We start from the raw sequence: 10,183 nt of genomic DNA on the forward strand, positions 1-10,183 counted from the left end.
TGGTTTTGGAGACCCAGTCTGGTAGAGTGGTGAAGGCGCTGGCTTTAGAAATCAGAGGACTGTGAATCCCAGGCCTCTTTTTGGCAGGAAAGTCAGCTGGGGAACTTCAAGTCCATCCCTCTTTCTCTCTCAGTCCAACCCACTTCACAGGGTTGTTGTGGAGAAAGCAAGAGGCAGGAACGGTGGGGATGCTCCCTACCTTGAGTCATATGTTTAAAAAGGCAGAAAAAACATCAAATAATTTAAAATTGCCCCTGAATATTACTACACCCATACTCAAAGGAGCTCTATTATCAGCTGATTGTCAGGCTCCCTTTGAATGCACCCGAGCAAAAGACTAACACAAAACGATTCTGCTGTTAGTATTCTGGTATTAATGGGGTGGGGACTCCCCCCATCTTTTCTCATTAGGAGATTTTGGTGTAGAAATACTGAATATAATGCCTCTAGTCCAATCGCTCAGTCTCTTTCAACCTCACAAGGTTGCTGTTGTGTGGAAAATAGAAGATTGGGAGAGTTAAATACTGGTACGTTTCCTGCCTTGAGTTATAAATATATTTTAAAAGGCAAGATAAAAATGTAATCATCATCAAAACATCAATATGGTCACCAAGGATGAAGCAGACAAGACAACAAAGAGAAACTACTTTCCGGTCCATCTCACCTCAATTTCAATCCTCTATATCAGAGGTCTTCAAACTTGGCAGCTTGAAGACTTGTGGACTTCAACTCCCAGAATTACTTCAACTCCCAGCATAGCTCACTCCCAGTAAACTATGCCGGTTGGAGAATTCGGGGAGTTGAAGTCCACAAAAGTCTTCAAGCTGCCAAGTTTGAAGACCTCTGCTCTATATCAATCTAGCCATTCTGACAAAGTGAGCTGAAACCTTATCTGTTAATAAAATGCGCTGGTTGGGAAAGATGCCAGCAGACTCCTTGGGGGGCGTTTTTTTGTAAATAATTTCATTTCATTTCATTCATCATTTCATTTCATTTCATTATTTCATTAAATCTATTTCATTAAATCTATTTAATTATTTTAATTTTTAATTATTGTTGTGTCTTGTGTTTTTAAACTGGCTGTACACCGCCCTGAGTCCTTCGGGAGAAGGGCGGTATAGAAATATTATTATTATTATTATTATTATTATTATTATTATTATTATTATTATTATTATTATTATTATTATTATATCATATCATATCATATCATATCATATCATATCATATCATCATATCATATCATATCATATTTCTATGCCCCCCAACTCCCAAAGGACTCTGGGCGGCTTACAATAATAATAATAATAATAACCACACTAGACCTGATTGGAAGGATGACACCAGAAACTGGGAGGCTCCGAGTTCTAGTCCTGCCTTTGGCATAAAGCCAACTAAGTTGGGCGACCCTAGGCTGGAAGTTGTGGGGTGCTTCCATCCCAGGAGGCTTTTAAGAAGAGAGACCGGACATCCATTTATCTGCAATGGGATAAGGTCTCCTGCTTGAGAGGGTGGGTGGGTGGGGGTTGGACTAGAAGACCTCCAAGGGTCCCTTTCCAACCCTCGAGGGTTCTAAGTTGCTTCTTCGCCAGCTGGGATATGAAGCGGTCCACCCCACGCGCGTGTCAACAATCCGGAGCAGCTAAGCAAGCCGGCTAAACAACCACAACAACTCTTGCTATTGTTAAGTCATCGAGTCGTGGGAGTCCGGGTTTTTGTTTTTTTTTTGCAGGTTAGCCAAGGATTCTCGGCTCCCGTTGGAGGAGCAACCTTTCTCTGCCCTGCCAGGCTCCCCATCCCACCCGTCCCGCAACGCAGGAGGCATCTCGGGGGGCTTCGCTTAGCTTCTCCATTCAGACGACCCCAGCGGCCAAAGCGGGCACCTTTTCCTCCCACCCACCCCATTCCCCCCCCCCCCGGTCGAGCGACGCCACGCTGGCGTTACCTGATCCGGAGTGACCATCCCGGAGACTTGCCACCACCACAGCCCCAGGCACAGGAGCCCCCAAACGAAGGGGGTCCTCCGGCGAGACCCCGAACCGTCCCGGAGAAGCGATCCCGGCTCGAAGCCGCAGCCAGCCTTCATCGCCTGTATGCGTGTGTGTGTCTGTGTGTGTATTGGGCGGAAGTGACGAGAAGCAGCAGATTCTTCTGCTAGCTCTCTTCCCCACTCCTGCGGGAAGGATCAGACTGGGTGGGTGTCAGCAGATTCTGACCAGTTCTGGAGATCCAGTAGAGGAAATGTTGGGGTAGTTCAGAGAATCGGTAAATACCCACCTCTGACTGGCCGGGCCCGCCCCCATCTATTCTCTGCCTCCCAAGTTCCCAGCTGATTTGGGAGGAAATGAGGATTTTTGCAGTAACCTCCCCCTGGATTGGGGGAGGGCATGGAGATTTTATAATATCCTTCCTCTGCTATGCCCATCAAGCCATGCCATGCCTACCAAGCCACACCCATAGAATCGGTAGTAAAAAAAAAATTTGAAACCCACCACTGGGAAGGATACTGCAAAATCTCCATTCCCACCCCGCTCTGGGGTCAACACCAGAGGTGGTATTTGCCTGTTCTCCGAACTACTCAAAATTTCCGTTACTGGTTCTCCAGAACCTGCTAGATTTCACCCCTGGGTTGGATGTATGTTTCTTTTTTTTTTATTATTATTATTATTTTTTAACTAAACGTAAAAAAAAACAAATAAAAACCATCTTCAATTACAAATACAAACAGTGTGTCCGTTGGTTACAAACTTTTGTGTGTCTTCATCGCATTCATATTGCTTAACGCATTGTTAACGCCCTGAGTCTCCCGAGAAGGGCGGCATATAAATCAAATTTAAAAAAAAAAAAAGGAATAAGGAGCCTTGGGGCATAGCGGATTAAAGTTTCTAAGGTAGGTAAATTGAGGACCCAGTTGGGGGACAATAAGCTGACTTTGTATAAATATACAAAAGTATGAAGGCTATTGCTGAGCACATTGTAAGCCGTCCTGAGTCTTCGGAGAAGGGCGGCATATAAATCAAAATTAAAATAAATAAATAAATAAAAAAAAGTGCTGTTAAGTAGCATTTAGCTGCCAGCTGCCTGCAATTACTGCGAGTTCAAATCTCATCAGGCTCAAGGTTGACTCAGCCTTCCATCCTTCCGAGATACCTACCCGGATTGTGGGGGCAATAAACTGACTTTGTATAAAAAAGAACACCGCTTGGGGGGGGCGAAAGCCCTACTAAGCAGGTATATACAAAAGTATGAAGGCTATTGCTTAATGCATTGTAAGCCGCCCTGAGTCTCCAGAGAAGGGTAGCATATAAATCGAACCAAATATATATATATATATACATATATATATATATATATATATATATATATATATATATATATATATATAATTGGTTCGATTATTTATATTTATTTATATTTATTTATATATATTTATATATATTATACTTTATATATTTATATATTTAATATATATAATATATAAATAATATTTATATATTTATATATTTAATATAAATAATATATAAATAATATAAATAATATAAATAATATATAAATAATATTTATATATTATGTATATTATATATATATATATATATATATATATATATATATATATATATATATATATATATATATATATATTCATACATTTATTATCCTGATTAATCATATATTTAACTATGTCTGTTTCTTCTCTCGTTTCACACCAGATATTCTGAAATTGAATTAATTTATATTATACCATTCATATCATCCACTTAAATCACTCCAATAATAGTACATCTTTATATTATATTTTTATATAATTCTACATTACTTGAATTAAAAAGATCATATTTCATTTCCATATTTTTTTTAATCTAACCAATGGATGTATTTCGTTCTAGTTCCCTAGTGCAGAGAAGAGCAACCAAGATGATTAGGGGACTGGAGGATAAAACATGAAGAACGGTTGCAGGAACTGGGCATGGCTAGTCTAGTGAAGAGAAGGACCAGGGGAGACATGATAGCAGTCTTCCAATATTTGAGGGGCTGCCACAGAGAGGAAGGGGTCAAGCTATTTTCCAAAGCATCTGAACACGAGACAAGGAATAATGGATGGAAACTGAACACGGAGAGATTCAACCTGGAAATGAGGAGAAATTTTCTGTCAGTGAGAACAATCAACCACTGGAACAGCTTTGCCTTCAGAAGTTGTGGGAGCTTCATTGCTGGAGACTTTCAAGAAGAAATGTTTCAAAGTATTCATGAAACCATAACAAAGAACCACAGGGAGATAAAGCAATCAATACATGATATAGTTATGAGACCAGAAAAAGCTCAGTAAATAACAATGGAAAATGAACAGATAACCCTGGAAACAGAAGAGAAAATAGAAAAAAACAGAGTTGTTGCTGATAAAACAACAAATGAATCAAAAAGACAAGGAGTAGGCAGAGATAATTAAAATGGATGAAATAGACAAAGCAGATTACACATTAAGAGACCAAAAAATAGAATTGGATAAACTGAAGACATTCCAGAAGTGGGGGTAGAGACACTGATAGATGTAGTGAAGGTTTGGCAGCAAGAGATAGAGGAAATATTTACATTAAATATGAATGATGCATGAGATATAAAATACCAAGGGAGGAGTATGGAAAGCATGCCAAAAAAATCAATAAGAATTTAAATACTAAAACGAGCAAGAGATGAGGGATAAAAATAGAATACTTATCAATATAAGATTTGTACTAATAAAACTAAGGGCCTGCTAAGGGAAAAAAGGAAAATGAGGATTTTGCAGTATCCTTCCCCTGCCACACCCACCAAGCCACACCACACCATGCCCACCAAGCCATGCCCACAGAACCGGTAGTAAAAAAAAATGGATTTCACCACTGATCCAACCCTGACAACTACAGGTAGTCTTCAACTTACAACTGTTCATGGAGTGACCGTTAGAAGTTACAACACCAAGAAAAGCGACTGTTCGAAGTTCCAACGGCACCGAAAAAAAGTCTTATGATCATTTTTCATACTTATGACCATTGCAGCATCCCCGTGGTCATGCGATTTTTAAATTTGGATGCTTGATCACTGTCTCACATTTATGACGGTTGCAATAGCCTGGCACCATGTGATCCCCTTTTGTGACCTTCTGATGAGCAAAGTTAATGGGGAAGCCAGATTCACTTAACAACCTAATTAACTAATTTAACAACTGCAGTGATTCACTTAACAACTGTGAAGAAATGTTGTAAAATGGGGCAAAGCTCACTTAACAAATATCTCACTTAGCAACATAAATTTTGGGCTCAATTGTGGTCAAGGGTCGAGGACTATCTGTCCCACAATAACAAACAGTGTACAAAAAAGGAGAAAAAAGTGGTCAATTAAATTTAAGATTTAACATGTATGATCCACCCTAGCTGGGTGCTGCCCCTTTTCTTGTTTCTCTTCATTTCAATAAAAGAATACAGCTAGTCCTCCACTTACAACAGTTTATTTAGTGACCATTCAAAGTTACAAAGGCACTGAAAAATGCAACTGACGACTATTTTTCACACTTCTGACCTTCGCCGCATCCCCAAGGTTACATGATCGAAATTCAGACTCTTGGCAACTGGTTCATATTTATGACCGTTGCCGTGTCCCAAGGTCATGGGATCCCTTTTTGCGACCTTCTGACAAGCAAAGTTGATGGGGAAACCAGATTCACTGAACAGCTGGGTTACTAACTTATCAACCGCAGTGATTCACTTAACAACTGTGGCAAGAAAGTTCGTAAAATGGGGCAAAACTCACTTAACCAATGTCTCACTTAACAGAAATATTGGGGTCAATTGTGGTCACAAGTCGAGGAACTACCTGTAACAGAGTTGGAAGGGATCCTTGGAGGTCTTCTAGTCCAATGCCCTACTCAGGCAGGAGACCCTGCCTACACCATTTTGGAGTAATGGTTGTCCAATCTCTTCTTAAAAACTTCCCGTGTTGGAGCATTCACAACTTCTGGAGGCAAGTTGTTCCACTGGTTAATTGTTCGAACTGTCAGGAAATTTCTCCTTAGTTCTAGGTTGCTTCTCTCCTTGATTAGTTTCCATCCATTGCTTCTTGTCCTGCCCTCAGGTGCTTTGGAGAGTAGCCTGACTCCCTCTTCTTTATGGCAGCCTCTGAGATATTGGAACACTGCTATCATGAATGAATGGAGATAACTACAATCAGTTTATAATCATTGGAACTGCTTTGCATTCAGAAGTTGTGGGTCCTCCATCACTGAAGGTTTTCAAGAAGAGATTGGACAGCCATCTGTCTGAAATGGTACAGGGTCTTCTGCTTGAGCGAGGGGTTGGACTAGAAGACCACCAAGGTCCCTTCCAACTTCATTGTTCTGTTACGGTTCTTTAAGTTTTGTTGTGGCCCAAACATGATTTCATCAGATCCCTGGTTTTTGTTTGTTTGTGGAATCCCAAAGGAGATGCTTGTTAGTTGTGTAGTCAGGGTGGTGGTAAGTTCCAACCTCAAGGTCTTCAGAGCACTTTCTTTGTACATTTCCTGCTTGTCTCCTTGAGGGTTTAACTAACAACACTCCGACTTGGCAACAAACAAGCATCTCATTTGGGATTCCGTTAACAAGTACCCAATAGCATTCTTCTCTCCCATCAACTTTTGAGTAGAAAGAAATATACACACAGAGACACACACACACAGGGATCAAAGCAAAGAAAGACACTTACTGACCTCCTTTATTAAGCACTGGAGCAAGTGTAAAATTGAGGCATAAGTATTGATTTATCATATTTATAAACGTCCATGCTACATATCCAGGGGTGGGCTGCTGGGGGTTCACAGGGGTTCAGGAGAACCTCTGGCTAAGATTCTGTGCAGTTCGGAGAACCCCCAAATTCCACTCCTGGTTGGCCCCGCCCACCCCGCCCCTCCCAGGAGTCCCCACGTGGCCCGTTTTGGATGCAGGTAAGTGCAGGGCATGCACGGAGGCTCAGGGAGGGCGAAAAACGGGCCTAATGGAAGTTCGGGAAGGCCGGAAACAGGCCCGTTTCTGGCCTCCAGTGGGCCTCTGGAGCCTGGGGAGGCCGTTTTTGCTCTCCAGGAGGCTCGAAAAAGCCTCCAGAGCCTGGGGAGGGCAAAAATGCCCCCCTCGCCTTGGTGCAGGCTGATTGGGCCAAGTCCACCATGGCCACGCCCACCCAGCAACCAAGCAGAGAACCCCTTGCTAAAATTTTTGAAGCCCACCTCTGCACCTATCTTACTGAGACAACTCTGGGTTACCTTACCATAAAATACCATGAAAACATTTAAATCGATAAATAAAACCTGGAGCCTGGATAGCTCAACAGACTAAAAGCCTATTATTAACATTCAGCTGTCTGCAATTATTGCAAGTTCGAATCTCCCCAGGCTCAAGGTTGACTCAGCCTTCCATCCTTTCTAAGGTAGGTAAATTGAGGACCCAGTTTGTGGGGGCAATAAACTGACTTTGTATAAAATATACAAAAGTATGAAGGCTATTGCTTAACGCAATGTAAGCCGCCCTGAGTCTCCGGAGAAGGGCGGCATATAAATCTAATTAAAAAACAAACAAAAAACAAACAAACAAACAAACCATAATTTAAAATTTCCATTAACCGCAATGAAGAAGAGGAAGGAGTGAAGTGACCAAGGGGAAGAAATGGGAGTCTGTATAATCTATTAACCACCTTCAAGTTGCCACTTCCCCATTTGAACCCCTAGCCATCTGGCAGAACCAGCTCTTTGGGCCCTTTTAGAAGAGTCAAAGGGTGGGCACGGATCTTTCCTGGAGGGGTACAATGTTCCAGAGGGAGAGTACCATGAAAGAAAAGGCACTTTTCCTGGACCCCAGGAAAAGCCTCTTCATCCAGCACAGGATAATCCCAGCAGGGTGAGACAATTCCTCAGATAACCTGGACCATGCCATGAAGACCATGAAGACCTTTAAAGGTGACAAACAACACCTTGAATTGAACCTGGAAGGAATAGCAATAGCCCTTAGATTTACATACCGCCTCACAGAGCTTTACAGCCCTCTCTAAGCGGCTTACGGAGTCAGCCTATTGCCTCGCAACAATCTGGCTCCTCATTTTACCCACCTCGGAAGGATGGAAGGCCGAGTCAAACCTTGAGCCGGTGAGAATCGAACTGCCGGCAGTCGACCGTCAGCAGAATTAGCCTGCAATATCACATTCTAACCACTTGCACCACCACGGCTCTGGCAAACTGATAACCAGTGCAGCATGCAGGACAGCAGTGTAACATAGGCCACTGGAGGGGCCCCAAGAACTGAACCCTCTGAAGCTTCATGTTGCGGCCTGTCAGCCGCCACCCCCTCCAGCAGCCGAATCAGATGAGAAGGAGGCGTGGGAGTGAGGGTCAGCATCAAGGCAACCTGAGAGCTCCGAGGGGGAAGAGGGAATGGAGCTGTCAGAGAGAGAGAAACAGAGGCGGAGCCTGGGCTGCCCATCAGCCCTCAGATGGAGAGTCAACAGCCCCCAGGTCTGGAGGTGGCTGATGAGAAAGAGGAGGAACAGCTGGGTCCTGTGCCTGACACGCAGATGCGCAGAAGGCAGAGGAGAGGAGAGCAGTGTTTGTTTGTTTTATTGTTTGTTTTATTAGATTTATATACCGCCCTACTCCCGAAGGACTCAGGGCGGTGAACAGGCACAAAATAAAATACATAGATACAAAAGTTAAAAAACATAATTAAAACCAGATTAAATAATTTAGCCCGAGACAATTAAAAATCCCAATAATTTAAAACAGATTCAAATTTCGATTTAAAAGAATTTTAAAACAGGGGAGAAAATTAGGCCAGGCCGGCTTGCTGGAATAGGAGAGTCTTAAGAGCACGGCGGAAAGTGCGCAGATCTGGGATCCTCCGTATCTCTGGGGGGAAATCCGTGGGCCAATCCTTGGGACAGAAGAGCCACCGCTGCTACCGAAGCCCCACCCTAGGTCTGGGGATAAAAGACAGGGAGCAGAGAGCCACCAGAAGAGCTTATAACTAGAAAAATACTGGAGTGCGCAGAGATGACCAAACTAACCCATGAAATAAATGATGATGAGAATTCAGAATACTATACCGTGTGGGGAAGGTGGTATGAATGGATGAATGATAAAACGAAAGGAAGAGAAAAAGGTGTGTTAAATAAAAGTAAAAAGTAACTTAAATGACACCAGAAATATATTTTGTATATAGTTAAAACCACTGCACTAAACCACTAGTTAAAACCAATGTTAAATTAGGATTTATTATATAGTCTTATAGTGGAAGGTTGCTTTGAAATGTTATATTAATATACATAAAAGATTTGATTTAAGAGATATATGTATGGGGGGGGAGAAAAAGGGTAGATTATGAGCAGAAATTGCTAAACTGGGAGATATAATAATATTATTATGCTAAATTAGGAGTTATATATAATGTTATAGTAGAATGTTATTTCGAAATGTATAGTATAAGGGGGATATAATAATATTATTAGAAAGAAAGGGTCAGCATAGGGGGGATGGAGTAAGGGGATGTTAAAGTAGTATATAATCTGTTATGAATTCGGGTTTTATTTTGAAGAAGCCACAGGGGGAGGGGAGGGGGAGGGGGGGTTAGGGAGGAGGGGGGGGAAAGGGGGGGTAAAATTTGTATTTGAAAAACTTTTTCAATTAAAAAAAAAACCACTGCACATCTGATATTAATGGAAATGTTAATATATTTATGTTTTTAAACTTTATAATAAAGTTTCTTTAAAAAAAAAAAAAAGACAGGGAGCAGAGATGAATAGATGTGGCAGACAACTATTAATTTCCCTGCCAGACAGACTTATTAGCCTGAGGTGAAAGAGAAACTTTTTGCCGAGGCTGCTGGCGCTCCTAATAAAGGAATAATTGATTTAATTTCAGAGAGTTTGGGGAGCTGGATCAGAACATTTCCAGATACTCTTCCAAGGGGAGCTCTGGGTAGAGCACGTTCCAGCAGTCCGACTGGAAGACGACCAGGGCTTGAGTGACTTGAGCACAAGGTCTCCTGATCTAGGAAAGAATGCAACTGGCACACAATAAAATTGTTGCAAAGGCTCTCCAAGCCATGACTGCCATCTACTCACTGGGCAGGAGTCGCAAGTCCCGGAGAACACATGAGTTGCATGCCTGGTCCTGCAACCCACAGATCCAC

General features: G+C 42.0%; 1 protein-coding gene across 1 annotated transcript in view; it reads right to left on the reverse strand.

Annotated features, from left to right (window-relative positions):
* NEU1 (neuraminidase 1) overlaps window positions 1-2,580 on the reverse strand; it is a 28,822-nt gene extending 26,242 nt beyond the window's left edge. Inside the window, exon 1 of the mRNA XM_034421478.3 lies at window positions 1,946-2,580. Within this exon, the coding sequence (XP_034277369.2) occupies window positions 1,946-2,086 (141 nt within the window). The 5' untranslated portion in view covers window positions 2,087-2,580. The remainder of the gene's footprint in view (window positions 1-1,945) is intronic.
* Window positions 2,581-10,183: the final 7,603 nt, after the last annotated feature.

Source organism: Pantherophis guttatus, chromosome 2 (assembly GCF_059756535.1).
Source record: "Pantherophis guttatus breed Tessera chromosome 2, ASM5975653v1, whole genome shotgun sequence".
NCBI lineage: Eukaryota > Metazoa > Chordata > Lepidosauria > Squamata > Colubridae > Pantherophis > Pantherophis guttatus.